Raw genomic sequence first — 16096 nt, forward strand, 5'->3', positions numbered from 1 at the left:
CTTCACCAAAATCTCATCATTTCGTCCTTGCCACGCACGCTACCTCTCCGCCACATTTCGTCTCAATCCGTGCACAACTTTTTGAGATATCTTGTTCACAGACAGACAGACAGACAAACAAGGGTGAAAACATAACCTCCATCCACCTTCGATGGCGAAGGTCAAAAGATAACATAACTTTGCAAGCAATGCTGCGACAGACAGACTCGTTTCTATCTCTGTATGGAATTTCAGGATATTCCTTCATTCTTTCTTTCACCTGTGTTTCTTCTGTCAGATCTTTCCTGTTCGACTCTCAAGGATTCCGATGCTAGATTTAAACTTTCTTGTGATCGCTCTGATCCTTTTTTTAAAAGACCTCTTGTTTTCCCCACTCTATTGTCACTTTCTATCCCTGTGCACGCCTTTTTGAAATACTTATTTGTCTTTCCGAGATCGTCGTTGGAAGTCGACATTTATCCGCTTAATGTCCTCTCTTGATGCACTTTTGCTTTTCATCTCTTCTGTGTGCAATTTTTTTTTTTTTTTTTTTTTGTATACTGAATCGAGGCTCGTGAAAGAGCTAACATTTATTTCACAAACAAATCAACCAGACAAACAAAATATATAAAAAGAGGGAGCGTTGCCTCTTCGGACAGTCGGACAGCCTTCTTCTTTGTGCTTGCTTTTGGGATGTTGTTTTTGCATTTACCTATCACCCCCACGTTGTGTGAAATTACGTGATGATTAAATTAAGGAACAAAAAAATGCCAGTGCACATTTGTACAAAACAGGGTACGGCGTCAATTTGGAAAGCTCATCGAGGCTTTTATCAAGGCTCATTCAGTTAGGTTTTGAGTTAAAATTTGGCATAAAGAAATGAAAAGTCAACAACACTGCACACTTTCAAAGAACTTCAATGAGACACTGCTATAACCACGTGATACTAAATTCACTAAAAGATGCACTTATTCAAGGCGTTGTAATCTTGTGAAAAAACCGGTGGGGTCTTTGCACTTCATGGAAAAATAAACAAAGTAATGGTTAAATGATCATGTTTTAAAACAAAATTAAATCGTGGAATACTCGTCTCACATAAGGAACAGAGGAGGACATTCGGACCGTCACAGCACCAACCCCAGTTTTCCATTGCATTCGTAGCTTGTGAGGTCGGTGGTTCGTTCTGAGTCTGTGAGGTCAGTGGTTCGAACCCTGCCCGGATCATACCAAAAACTAAAAATGGTCCGTGGTGCTCCCTTGCTTGACGCTCAGCATTTAAAATGAATGGAGCACGGACAAACAACCACTGGAAGGCTTCAGACACACACAGCCACGCAGACAACTTAGTACATTTTAAAGTTATAGTGATATGATGGCAACGTTTATGAGCTAGACCAATAGTGTTAGAATGTGAGGTACGTAGGGCGTAGGGTACGTAGGGCTGACAAATGGAAAAGTACCAGTTGCCAATGAACTTCCAATATAACTCTTTAAGGTAGTTTGGGAGGAAGCAATCAAAATTGTAACAGCTGTCTGTACACAGATCTGGAGTGGGATTTTATGGCCTAAAAGGTGAAAGTAGTCAAGCTATAATGCACGTGTCCATTGCCAAAGAAAGCAGATGCAAGAGAATGTTTAAATAGCCAAACCATGCCTTAATGTCACATGCGAGTAGGATATTACGAAAGATCATTCAGCACAGAATCGACTTAGTCAAGTGAGAAATGACCGATGACGAATCAGGTTTCAGGAGAGGAAGAGGTACTAGGCATCAATTCGCAAATCGGAAGTTGATCCTGTAAAAAGCAAGGGAATATCAAAGGAAGGTGTATTTCTGTTTCATAGATTAGAGGAAATCCTTCGATTGTTTTGATCATGAATAGATGTTCATTATGCTCAGCGAAATGAGAATGTCGGGGCACCTGATGTGTCTGATAGGAAGCCTGTATACTAAACAAGAAGCTACAGTAAGAGCAGAGTATGGAGACAACGATTTGTAATTGGAAAAGAGGTCATGAAGGGGTTCACTCTCTCCTTACTTGCTCAATCTGTAAAGTGAGTACATCACGAGGAAATCAAACTTGGATGACATAGAACTTGGACTGAAGTCAGGATTTGAGGAAGCTGTACCAACAATCTAGGGTATGCTGATGATACTACTCTGTTGGTAGAAAGTAACGAGGTATTGATGAAACTGCTGCAGATAGTGAAGAAGGAAAGTGAAAAAGCGAGTCTTTATTTAAACCTAAAAAAAAGTCTAACATCTTGTCGACTGAGAAGTATTCAGATTGGGAGACTATCACCTGGAAATAGTGGAAAGTTTCATCTTCCTGGGTTATAAGATTGAAGTGAGTAGAGAATGTGGAAGAGAAATTAAAAGATGGTTAGCATTTGGGGAGAGTGGAAATGTCAGAATGGACAAGGATCTGGAAAGATAAAGATGTGACAAAACAAACCGAGAGCAGACTTCTGAATGCTCTGGTATTTCCAGTTGCAATGTATGGATGTGAGTCGTGGATGGTGAGAAAGAAAGGAAGAAGATTAACAGTTTTGAAATCTGGAGTTGCAGACGCCTGTTAAAATTCCATGGATTGCAAGAAGAACAAACAAATCAGTGTTTGGAGAAATTAGACCATCATGTACATTAGAAGCGCTGATGCTAAAACAGAAAACGTCATATGGACACATCATGTGTGCAGAAAACGAACGTCTGGAGAAGTCGACTATGCTGGGTGTGATTGAGGGAAGACAAGAAAGAAACAAACCGTCCATGTGCTGAATGGATTGGATAAAGGTTGCAACCAAGCCGCCTCTACCAGAGCTTCAGGAAGCAGTGTAGGATACAGTTGTGGCCAAAAATATTGGCACTTTTGCACTTTTTTTCAAATAACTCACAATTTTCTCGAAAAACAAGTTGAAATTGAGAAAAGTATTTGGTCTCCACAGTTCTTTATTTCACTGTTAATATTACAGAACCTTTGTTTTTGATTCAGAACTTAATATATCCTTTTAAATCAGAAAACAATTAATAAATGGCATTGACAAAATTATTGACACCCGAGACTTAATATTTGTAGCACAGACTTTGGACAAAATAACTGTAGTCAAGTGCTTCCTAAAGCCATGAATGAGCTTTCTACGCATCTCTACTGGCACTTTGGCCCACTCTTCTTGTGCAAACTGCTCCAGTTCTCCCAGATTTGAAGGGTGCCTTCTCCCAACTGCTGTTTTCAGATCTCCCCACAGGTGTTCAATGGGATTTAGATCTGGACTCATTGCTGGCCACTTCAGAACAGTCCAGCGTTTTGTCTTGAACCATTCCTGGGTGCTTTTTGAAGTATGTTTGGGGTCATTGTCCTGCTGCAAGACCCATGACCTTCCACAGAGACCCAGCGTTCTGACACTGGGTTGAACATTGTGCTCCAAAATGCCTTGGTAATCTCCTGATTTCATGATGCCATGCACACATTCAAGACACCGAGTGCCAGAGGCAGCACAGCAACCTCAAAATATCACTGAACCTCCTCCATGTTTGATTGTGGGGAAGGTGTTCTTTTCTTTGAAGGCTTCATTTTGTTTTCTGTAAACATAGAGAAGATGTGCTTTACCAAAAAACTCTAATTTGGTCTTATCTGTCCACAGGACATTCTCCCAGAAGGATTTTGGCTTGTTCAGGTGTGATTTGGCAAACTTCATTCGGGCTTTCTTATGTCTCTCTCTCTCTCTCAGCATTGGGGTCCTCCTGGGTCTCCTACCACAGAACCCCCTGTCATTGAGTTGGGGACGGATGGTGCGAGTTGAAACTGTTGTACCTTGTGTCTGAAGGTGAGCTTGAATCTGTTTGGCAGTTGATCAAGGTGCTTTCTCCACCATTCGAACAATCCTTCGCTGCAATCTTCAATCAAGTTTTCTCTTGTGGCCACATCCTGGGAGGTTGGCTACAGTGCCATGTGCCTTAAACTTCATGATAACATTGAGTACTGTGGACACAGGAACATCAAGGTCTCTGGAGATGGACTTGTAGCCTTGATATTGTCCATGCTTGGCTACAATCTTGTGTCTGAACTTCTCAGACAATTCTCTGGTTTACTTTCTTTTCTCCATGCTCATTACGGTACACACAGTGACACAAACAGCAGAAAGACTTCTTTTCTCTATTCAAACTGGTTGAATGAGTGATTTTTATATTTCAGGCACTTGCAACTCACCACAGGTGAGTTCAATTCCAAAGTAAAAGCGAATCACCTGCTTGAAATCCAATTATTTCTAACAGCTTCGAAAAGTTGCCAATAATATTGTTCGGGCCATTTTAGGATTTCTGTATGGAATAAGCTAAGATTTAGTAATTTCTTCAGCTTCTTTTGTTTTGTTTCACTGCAAACCAAAGGAATACATATGTGGATACCAAAACATTTTTTTATTCAACAATTTTCTAGAAGAAATGGTGCATTATTTGAAAAAAGTGCCAGGGTGCCAATATTTTTGGCGAAGACTGTAGAGATATTTGGAGAAATCGAATAATGAATGTCACCAGAAGTTGGACACGACTTAATGGAACTGGACTAGATTTATCAGAGATAAAGTTTAATCTTGCATCATATATATGGATGGATCCCCTTTATTATATACGTTGTTCTATAAATTACTCGTATAAACAATAATCTGCTAATACTGCTATTACACCTACGATTAATTCCACCCTCAGTCCTTCCCATTTGGGGGAGGTTGAGGGAGAGCAGGGGAGCAACTGACAGGATTAGAAGAATGCACACTCGCCACTGAGCTGACCATCCTGCATTTGAATATCCACCCTTCTATAAAATATCATCCTGGTGTTTCACAATGTGTATGCCCTCCCTTGGATGGATGTAACCTCCCATCTACCAGCATTAGTTAGTGCATGTTGAAGATCCCACAGCGTCCTTCACAAAGGCAGAGTAGGTGACCTATCACCAGCACCCAAAACTATTTTTTTCAAATTCCTCCTCCAACCTAAAGGGGGCACTGCATCAGCAGCACAACCATGCCCCCCAGGCAATTATGCTATCCGCAACCCTGCACAGCATACTAAAGAGAAGGCCCAGTGGAAAGTCTAGTCCCCAAGTCTTTCACGAATCTGCTGGCCAGGACTATTGAGGCAGGAATTTGGAATTTGGCCACTGAGTCAGAAATAACTCGCCTACTCTTCGCGAAAGACACCTTTGACATCTGCCAACTTCTACCAGGAGACGGGACACCTGGCTTAGCATCCATACTGGGGCACACTATGTAATGCAACGTCCCACCCGTGAAACACCAATCCATTCATTTATAACCAACCTGGTCGGGATTTCAAGCAACATTGGAAAGCTCAATGGTAAGTGTTCTACCTCTGCACCATCTTGTCTACAAAAATATACAATAATGTTTGTTAGTCCCTGACCCAGAGGGCTGTTAGGTTTGCTCTCTGTCTGTCTGTCCTTCTGTGTCCGTCTGTCCATCCCACCTTTTAAACCTGTGGTTTTTCTGGATTTTTTTGCCAATACCCTTTAACATATTTAACTCAAACTTGGTACATGGCTTTATTATGATAAGTTACAGAACAAGTTCGACTTTCAGGGCATTTCATCAATGTTTAATATTTGTTTAAAAATTTTTTAACATTCATTGGCACGGTATGGGATCTCCCTTATTGGCTTACCTGTTTGTGTGTGATAACGTTTGTGATTTAAATCTTTCCATCAATGTTTCACAGTGCTGGACTTGATGGACGTGAAGAACAGCAAACAGTCTTCCCAAGTCATTGACAAAATTCTCATGAACATTCTTTCAATCAACGATATATATTTAATCTCCACCTTCACCTTGCCACCCAGGACTGGTGGAGTCTTCTTCGGTATTTACTCAAAGCCAGACAACATAAAATATTTCGAACTGAGCATTCTTGGAAAACTCAACAAAGGTGCTGATCTTCTTTATTTACTCTGCTGGTCACATGGTCCACATTATATGAAGTAGCATATGGTTATGTCATCAGTGCAAGAACTATAACTTATTGTATGGATTCAACAAGATGTAACTACGGTATCATTTAAATTTCATTTGTAAGAATGGAAGTTGCTCATAATATTGATCTTCTGGATCCAATCAATGAGGATCAATATACTGTGACTTAACTGGTGTAATGTATATCTTTTATCAATGTATGTTATGTAACAACAGGATAACACAAGAACAGCACTCGTCAGAGAGCCTACCTCCACCAGGCTGAAAAGTTTATGGTTTCTATCCCGCTGATAGGACGAATCTGGATTTGGACCTGAACCAAAATCTCATTGGCTTGTTCTTGTCACCTAACCAGCTCATCCACCAAGTTTTATCATAACTCGTCCACAACTTTTAAACTATGTTGTGTATCGCTTTTCGCCCGATCTCTCAATGGTGAAGAATCACTTACAAATTAAATAATTCTCACATCCGAATCCACATTCATATCTTCACCAAAATCGAATCGATTCGTCCTTGTCAAACACCCAACCGGTCCACTAAGTTTCGTCCAAATCCACCCATAACTTTTTGAGATATCCTTCTATGTATCGTTTTTGGCCCTATCTCTCAATGGTGAAGAATCACTTACAAATTAAATAATTCTCACATCCGAATCCACATTCAGATCTTCGCCAAAATCGAATCGATTCAGCCTTGTCAGGCACCCAACCGGTCCACCAAGTTTCGTCCAAATCCGCCCATAACTTTTTGAGATATCCTGCTATGTATCATTTTTGGCCCTATCTCTCAATGGTGAAGAATCACTTACAAATTAAATAATTCTCACATCCGAATCCACATTCAGATCTTCGCCAAAATCGAATCGATTCAGCCTTGTCAGGCACCCAACCGGTCCACCAAGATTCGTCCAAATCCGCCCATAACTTTTTGAGATATCCTGCTATGTATCATTTTTGGCCCTATCTCCCAATGGTGAAGAATCAGTAAAAAAATTCTACTAGCCAGATCCGAAACGGGATCTTCACCAAAATCTAATAATTTCGTCTTTGTCACGTACCCAACCTCTCCGCAAAATTTCGACCAAATCCGTCCGCAACTTTTTGAGATATTTTGTTCACAAACAGACAGACAAACAAACAGACAGGGGTGATAACATACCTTCCATCCACCTTCGGTGGCGAAGGTAACAAGTATGTGTGCATTGGATGAATTATGTGGAATGCCTTTGGCATCGTGTGCTGTTTGGTTATAGTTTGAATATAAATTTTCAGGAATTATGGACCTAATGGCCTGGCAGGATGGAACTAATTAGGATGCTTGTGCAGTGCTGCTCGAATGGCATGTTTTCCTTCTGTTGGGGAAAGCGTTTGCTATTCAGGAAATGTCAGCTTTTTTCTTGTCAGAAATCACGAAGGCCAGCTGAATGTAATTTGGAAAAATATGGTTGGCCGCTGATAACAAGGGAATGCGAAAGAACCGCCCGACGAAAAGATTGAGGTGAAGTAGTTTGTGGGCCAGATTTATGGAAAAAAAACAAAAAACGTGTCACAAAAAGGAAATGAAATGGTGAAAATGACAGTAATGCGTAAATGTGGGATCTAAATTTGAGCCGCTAAGAAGTAAACCGAGCTATCTGCCAATATGATCCAATTTCTGAGAAAAGGTGTTCAAAGTTCTGGTTTCGATTTAGGATCTCAATTGACTGACATTGAACAAAGATCGGTATTCGCCAAAACATTTTGTTGAAAACGACTGTTAATACCAAAATGATTGCTGAAAGATGACTTTGGTCCAATTTGGCCCAATATGTGGGACAGCCCGGTTTACTGCTGTCTGAGAGGTTGGTTTGGGATTGATCGCTTTTACTTGCTTTGTCATTCTAACACAATCATGCCGTTATTTTTTCCCCATTGGAAGTTTCGGTGCGGTACCTTAAGGGAGACGGCAAGTTGAACGTCGTCGTCCTGGAGAATGCATTCCTGGCGGACAGCAGGAAGCACTCCATCATCCTGCACGTCATGGGACTGCAAACGCTTAGGACTTCGGTGGACTTGTACGTCGACTGCAAGCTTGTCGACTCGAAACGGGACCTTTCTCCAGTATTCGATGTCATGCCAGAACAGTCTGATTCTGCTGAGATCCGCACTCCACGGCGCTCGCTGTTTCGCTCCCAGGTAAGCCGAGGCAAGAGCATCCATCCATCGGTGTCCTGTACGGATACAGATCATTTTACATAGGCCGATTAGGATAGATGGAGATAGATGTTGAGAGTTCTGGTCTTAGTTTGTTGAGCCATATCTATTCTTCTCTAGATATAAAAGAAAGTTTTTGTTTGTTTGTTTGTTTGTTTGTCTGCGCAAGCTAATGTCTTGAACGGTCAAAGATAGGAAGAAACCTCCAATACAAAAAATGTCGGGACGGGCCCCGGGCAGGTTTTACGCTAGGTGGCGAGGCCGGTCGAGGCCCACCCACCTCGGCCGGGCTGGGCCCATTTCGCAATTAAAAGGTGAGCTGGATTATAGTAGTCAATCTTCTACGGCCGCGGGGTAAAAGCTGAATTATAGTAGTAAATGCATTCAAAAAGAACCAAAAATGTCGGGACGGGCCCCGGGAAAGTTATAGGCTAGGTGACGAGGCCGGTCAAGGCCCACCCCGGCCGGGCTGGGCCCATTTCGCAATTAAAAGCTGAGCTGAATTATAGTAGTCAATCGTCTATGGCCGCGAGTAAAAGCTGAATTATAGTAGTAAATTCATTCAAAAAGAACTAAAAATGTTGGAACGGGCCCCGGGAACGTTATAGGCTAGGTAGCGAGGCCGGTCGAGGCCGCTTCGGCCGAGCTGGGCCCATTTCACAATTAAAAGCTGAGCTGAATTATAGTAGTCAATCGTCTACGGCCGCGAGTAAAAGCTGAATTATAGTAGTAAGTTCATTCAAAAAGACCCAAAAATGTCGGGATGGGCCCCGGGAAGGTTATAGGCTAGGTGGCGAGGCCGGTCGAGGCCACATTGGCCAGGCTGGGCCCATTTCACAATTAAAAGCTGAGCTGAATTATAGTGGTCAATCTTCTACGGCCGCGAGTAAAAGCTGAATTATAGTAGTAAATTCATTCAAAAAGAACCCGGGCAATGCCGGGTGCTTTCGGCTAGTTGACTATAATTGTTTGTTGGAAAATATAAGAACGTTCGTGTTTCCTGGAATATAACATCTTGAACGTGTCTTGTATCCTATCCAAATATGCTACCCCCTTCCCTACATACACACTTCTTTTATATGCAACACTGCGCCATTTATGCGTATGTAATACGTAGATGGCCCCAGCCACACTTGTTTTGGATGCAACACCGCCATTTATGCATATGTAATACGTAGATGGCCCCTGGCACACTTGTTTTGGATGCAACACTGTGCCATTTATGCATATGTAATACGTAGATGGCTCCTGGCACACTTGTTTTGAGATGCTGTGAGAAACCAAGAGCTTTTCCCACCGTTACACACATAAACAAACCTAACACAAATCAGCATCCCTCAGGTATACCTTGTTTACCAACTTCTAAACAATTACTTAATGCAGTTTTTTTCAAGGTTCAGGTGTTATATACTTACTATGCATGCAAATATGTTGGAAATATTGACTCCACCATCCTCACACCCCCTCTTACCTTTTCCCTGATGCTCCACACATCTCCTGAAATGTACTCCTTTTTCCTTCGTACCTCCTTTAGCCCCACACACCTTTAGATGGCCCCTAATAAGCCGACTATATCGCTATGTAATTAATATATGGTCAATCTGATTACTTCACTGTAATTATAGATGACCCCCTGTAACTTTGTCATCTTACAGCATATAATTAATAGGTGACTTCCTATAGTATGGTGGATTACCTCACTGTATATAATTAATAGGTGACCTCCTATAGCAGATTACCTTACTGTATATAATTAATAGGTGACCTCCTATAGCAGATTACCTCACTGTATATAATTAATATGTGACCTCCTATAGCGGATTACCTCACTGTATATAATTAATAGGTGACTTCCTATAGCGGATTACCTCACTGTATATAATTAATTAAGATATTTTATGAAATGATAACCTCAGTGTATTTAATTAATTAATGGAATGAAATATGAATGAATGAATGATCGTTTTAAGGCCATTTTCCCCGCCAGAGCAGCGGTTAGCCTTGCGGGCCCCATGACAATCATGGTTCCCTGTTTGAGGCAATGTTTTTTTTTTTATGGCCGAATGCCCTTGCTGGCGCCAACCCTTAGTCGCCTCTTACGATGCGCAGGGATACGGTGTACCTATTCTAAACCAGGGTACACACCAGGATCATTCATCCCAGCAAGCTGGTACTCAATTTGCCGACCTCGGAAGGATGACAGGCTGAGTCAACCCCCCTGGCGTTAATTCAGCGATCGACCGGGATTCGAACCCAGGATCCTCGGATCCCAAGCCGGCACCCTAACCGCTAAGCCAACACCAGGCTACCATGGCACCTTGTGAAATTAATACCTGACTGTATATAATTAATTAATGATACCTTATGAAATGATTACCTCACTGTGTAACCATTTATTTATGAATTCCCCGGGTTTGTTTCCTGGTGAGTTTGGCTTGACTTGTGCATTGCAGGGATCTCTCGAAGTTTTGCGGCTTCTCCTGGGGGGAAAGTTGGCACAAGTCAGTGCTCTGCAGTTGTGCACATTCGAAGGACAGTCGGACATTCTTAATGCTGGTAAGGGGAGCGTTCTCTGAATACGGGTGATCATAGTTCTGCTGGAGTAATTCATATTAGGGATCTTTTGCTGTAGCGTGATATCACCATTAGCCATTTATTTCAGCCAATCATGGTCGCGAATCACATACAAACTGACCAAGTCACCAACATTATGTTCTGAGCAGCCTGAGATGACTTCCTTCGTTTGATGTTCAGATGTTGATTGACCTTTTCAATCGTTACTTTTATCTTCTATTTTCATCTGGCTGTTAGGATACCTCAGAGGTAAGCACATCCCTGTCACAAGTGTCCCACAAAGTTCCCATGGCAATTTAGTCAGGTTTTGGCCCAGGATGAATCCTTCCCCCTAGGAATTGTACAAAAAGATATCCATTTGGCGTAAGGACACCGATGCTCCCATCCTGGATACTGCACCAACCTACGTTATTATAAAGATTAATCTTACTAGGGCGTGCCCGTACGTGGGTGCAAAAAAACATGCGTGCAAACAACAACAACAAAAAAAAACTTTGAAACCACGTGGCAGTAACGACCACAGAACTCCCCCCTCTATTTACATGAAATGGTTTGGTCCATTCGTAAAGCCAAAGCGAACGGCTTGCGAGTACGGTAGAACCCCCCCCCCCCCCTCTATTTACATGAAATGGTTTGGTCCATTCGCAAAGCCAAAGCGAACGGCGAACGGCTAAATCGCCATAGCTCGGTAACTACTTCTCCGATTAATATGAAACCTTGAAAAGGCACATCCTCAGGTCCCCAGCAATATACCTGGCAAGTTTCAAGTATATCGGACCCGTGGTTGTCGAGAAACAGTGGTCACAGACAAACAAACACACAGACACACACACAGACACACACACAGACACACACACAGAGATTACTGGAATTATAGATAGACTAGGACGTGCCCGTACGTGGGTGCCCGTTCCTTGGTGCGGCCCAGCATCTAGTCGAGACCCAGTCACCCAGGCCGATCACCCATTCCGACCCCAAATTCCTCATCGACGATAACTAAACAATATATTATATGAATCGCACCGTACATACCTCCTTCTAGATCTTGTTCTTGTCTTGATATACTCACTCAGGCTCACTCTATCACGACTGAGTCCTCCCAGCTCCTCCAAATGGCGCCCGCTACGCCTCGAATTACTATCCGCGCACGCGCTCTCACATCGGCCACGCCTACGCAACAACGTCTTCTGTGATTGGCTGGCCTACCCCGCAACCTGTTCTGTGATTAGTTTGGTAAATAAATCGCCATAGCTCGGTAACTACTTCTCCGATTAATATGAAACCTTGAAAAGGCACATCCTCAGGTCCCTAGCAATATACCTGGCAAGTTTCAAGTATATCGGACCCGTGGTTGTCGAGAAACAGCGGTCACAGACACACAGACACACACATACACACACACACACATACACACACACATACACACAGAGATTACTGGAATTATAGATAGATGATCACTCGATAATCCCCCCAACCCATGAGTGTGATCCCACAAATATAGGTTGGTGCCTTATCCTGGATGGATGAATGGGCTTGGAACCAGTGGGCTTAGAACTTTCAGCAGCTTCTGCTTCTCGTCCTTGTCCTCGTCCTCCACGCCTTAATCCCAACAGTTAGGGGACGGCCACTCAGATCCGCCTTCTCCATTCCTCTCCTACATCTTCCTTTCTCAATCCAACGCTCTTCAAATCTTTTTCCACGACGACCTCCCTCCACCTTAATTTGTCATCTTATTGATCTTTTCCCTCTAATTGCTTCATTCCATGTTTCTTTGAATGGTTCTTCATCCTTTTTCCTCAACACTTCTCTAAACCACCACAACATAGTCTCGAATCCTTCCAGTGATACTAACAACTCATTAACAATGTTCTCTGGCACGTCCTTCCTCAAATACCAATACACCACTTCGCTTGAGATCCTATCATATGCATTATCTAGATCTATGAATGCCCAGTACAGCTCCTTATTTCCTTCCAGCATCTTTTCCTGGATCTCTCATGATGAAAATCGCATTCACCGCATCCCCTTCCTTGGATGAATCCATCCCGCATGCATCTCATCAATCTTTACAATCTCCCTCATCCTTAATTAGGTCTACATTCCTCTCGAGTGTCTTCACAGCAGCATGCATGCTCCATCAATTTGATCACTCTGTAATTTCCACAATCTATAATTCCACAATTTCCACAAACAGAAGGGGACAGAAGCATTAAAATAATGGAAGGGTTGGTGGCAGGGTGGACGGGGAGGAATGGACGGGGAGGAATGGACGGGGATGGACGGGGAGCCACCTTTGGTCATGCTATGCAAACTGAATTGAGATTTTTCCTGCTGTTTGTGGATCACGCGACTGCGCTTTGGTTTAGTTAGCTGTAGTTTGCGTTCCCCCAGGTATAGTAAGTAGCATTGACGTATGAAGGAGTTCATCGCTTGGAGATGTACAAAGTATTCTCCCCAGCCACAAAATGGTCATGGGGCAGCAAAACTTAGTGCAGATGTTGGAGTTATTTTTCTGGATATTTTCCAGCCAGTGTCAAACATTTTTCCCAGCAGTGTTGAGTGTTCTTTCCATTCGAATCGAAGTCATGCTTTTGGCTCTGAACCATGTTGAGATGGAAAACCTTTTTGACCCATACTATTCCTTTATAGAGTTTAGCCTGTACAACTGAGATCGTAGGAAATCATTTCATAGAAATAATCTGTCATGATGTCATTTGTGCTCTGTTTCGATGTAAAGGTAATGGTGTCAGAACATATGCTGAACGCCCTGGGATCGGATTAATAAGACCCCATTGTGAACAATTTGCTTTGCAATATAGATGTACGAGCAGAAGCCCGTGGTGAAAATACCATGGTATAAAAATGAAAAAATGCCTTTTTTTCTTGCGCTGGTTGAAAGAGCTCAAAATGGGAGGTTATATACAGACTTGGCATTTAATATGGAATATTTTTTTTGTGGGGGTGAACTTACTTTTCAAGATGACTTAGAACCAAAAGTTCATTAGAATTATGTTGAAATCATTCTAGATTTTGTTAATGTGACCTTTAAAAAGAAACAAAAACCACATTTGACATTTCGAAGCAAATAAATTGATCCTTGAAAGTGATGTAAACTGATATCGAACTCAATTCACGGACAGTACTGTGTTAAACTTCTGTACGTTTTCCAGAAGTATCTCATTATTTTGCACATCAGCCAAAAAAAAATTCAACAAAAACAAAAGCTAAATTATGACTGGGATTACGGACAGTAAAATTACAGTTCAGTACTTCGTGGAACCCCCACGAGCATTCAGGAGAGCACGTACATGTCGAGGCATGCTGTTCACGAGATTTGCCAAGGTTTGGACAGGAATCGCTTGCCATGCAGTGACAATAGTCTGCTGCAATTCATGCACAGAGGTAGGCTGCTGGTCCAAGTTGTCGATTTGACGCGTTAATTCTGCCCACAAGTTCTCTATCGGATTCATATCCGGGGACATGGCAGGCCACTCCATATGCTCTACACCACGGTCAGCAAGAAAGTGTTGGATCATGCGAGCACGATGAGGCCGTGCATTGTCATCTTGGAAGACAAAGTTTCCTCGAAAGGCTGCACGAGCAAATGGAAGCAATGTTTCTTCCAGAATGACCCTGTACTTGAACTGGTTCAGGTTTCCATTCAGAACAACCAGGTCAGTTTTGCCCCCTGCATGAAAAGCAGCCCAAACGGTCACCCCACCACCTCCAGCTTGGACTCTTGGCACTATACAATCTTCGTTGTGGGCTTCATGCACTTGGCTGCGCACTCGGACGCGGCCATCTTGACGATAGACCAGAAATCTAGACTCGTCACTGAAGGTCACGTGATTCCAGTGTCCTGGCTGCCATTGACGGTGCTCTCTGGCCCACTGCAATCGGCGCTGGCTGTGTTGTCTGGTCAGGCGTGGCTTTCTCAGGGGACGCCTGGCACGATAGCCTGCTTGAACCAGTCGTTGGTTGACTAGTTCTGGATACAGGCACATTTGTCAGTTGCTGCCACTCAGCCCTAAGCCGATTAGCTGACTTGGTACGGCCATTGCAGACTAACCGGTGCAGCTGGCGATCATCTCTCCTTGTGGTTCTGCGTGGACGTCCTGGCCTCGGTATTGGAGTAGGGACACCCCTCTGAGCATTTCGTTTCAGGATCTTTGACACCTGACCTTGAGTGATGCCATACTGCCGAGCAATAGCACACTGTTTCATGCCAGAATTTCGTAAAACCACCACTCCATGACAAACAGCATTGTCAAGTTGACGGACCATCTCCAGAGGAAGCGGTAATAACTTTTGTAGATGTGCAGCAGTTGTTTTCCACTAATACAGAACGCAACAACCCTTATATACCCGATTGTGAAGCCAATCGTCAAATGTACCTGTCCTTACATTTTGTCACGCCACCTGTGATATTATCCTGTTATTGACTTCTTGCTGCGAAAGACAATCAGTGACATGGTTCTTTTGACAAAGAAATCACCGAAGCGTAAAAGAAACTCACCAGATTGATATACTGAGTTCAGAAAGTAAACCCAAGTCAAGAAAAAAAAATAATCCCATATTAAATGCCAAGTCTGTATTTCTTAAAAGCAAAGAAAACAACAAGAAAAAGCAATCAGAGATTGCTGACCCTCACCAGGACGTGTTTGGGAGGTCTATTTTGTGGGGTGTTTTTGTACATTCTTTCATTATTTTGTACCACCCCACTTTCATCAGACACGTGTGATACATTACGTCCTCTTTATAAACTGAATTCTGTGTTGTATTTAAAAAAAATTTTTTAATGAGGCTGTCCTCGGGGTCCTTTGAGTTCCGGGGGTCTTTTGCATCTTCGGAGTCTTTTGGGTCCTCGGGATCTTTTGGGTACTTTGGGTCATTGGGGTGTTTTGAGTCCTCGTGGTCTTTTGGGTCATCGGAGTCTTCAGGGTTGTTGGGTCTTTTTGGGTCCTCAGGGTCTTTTGGGTCTTCCAAAGTCCTCGGGCAGGGTCTTTTGGGTCCTTGGGGGGGGGCGAGGGGGTTGGGTCCTCTGGTCCTTCATGGTATTTAAGGATCTTTAGGGTATGTTGGGGGTCTTCGTGGTCTTAAGGGTCTTGAAGGGTCTCAAACTTAAAGGTTCTTCAAAGGTCCAATGGGTCTCAGCAGTCCAAAGCACCTTTGGGCTTCTTGAAAAGCGCTATATAAAATAAATGTATTATTATTATTATTATTATTAATGTGTCAAAAGGTACATTCCGATAGTCCATAATTAATAGACGTATGTCATTAATAGACAGGATACCACTGACTTCAAACAGTACATAATTAATAGATATATTCAAAACTCACATGGCTGGAGAAGATAATATAAG

At 42.7% G+C, this 16096-nt stretch overlaps 1 protein-coding gene across 3 annotated transcripts in view; it reads left to right on the forward strand.

The window, feature by feature from the left end:
* The window catches only part of LOC137421004 (thrombospondin-3), a 189174-nt gene that overhangs the window by 3530 nt on the left and 169548 nt on the right, over positions 1-16096 (forward strand). For 2 of the 3 annotated variants that reach the window (XR_010983240.2, XM_068106622.2), the window contains exons 2-4: positions 5714-5920; positions 7885-8141; positions 10613-10715. Coding sequence is in view for 2 of the 3 variants with exons in the window: in XM_068106622.2 (XP_067962723.1) it covers positions 5714-5920; positions 7885-8141; positions 10613-10715 (567 nt within the window). In the remaining variant the exon portion in view is untranslated. The remainder of the gene's footprint in view (positions 1-5713; positions 5921-7884; positions 8142-10612; positions 10716-16096) is intronic. The other variant, XM_068106624.2, reaches the window with a different exon arrangement.

This window comes from Myxine glutinosa, chromosome 2 (assembly GCF_964187855.1).
Source record: "Myxine glutinosa chromosome 2, kmMyxGlut1.1, whole genome shotgun sequence".
NCBI classification, from domain to species: domain Eukaryota; kingdom Metazoa; phylum Chordata; class Myxini; order Myxiniformes; family Myxinidae; genus Myxine; species Myxine glutinosa.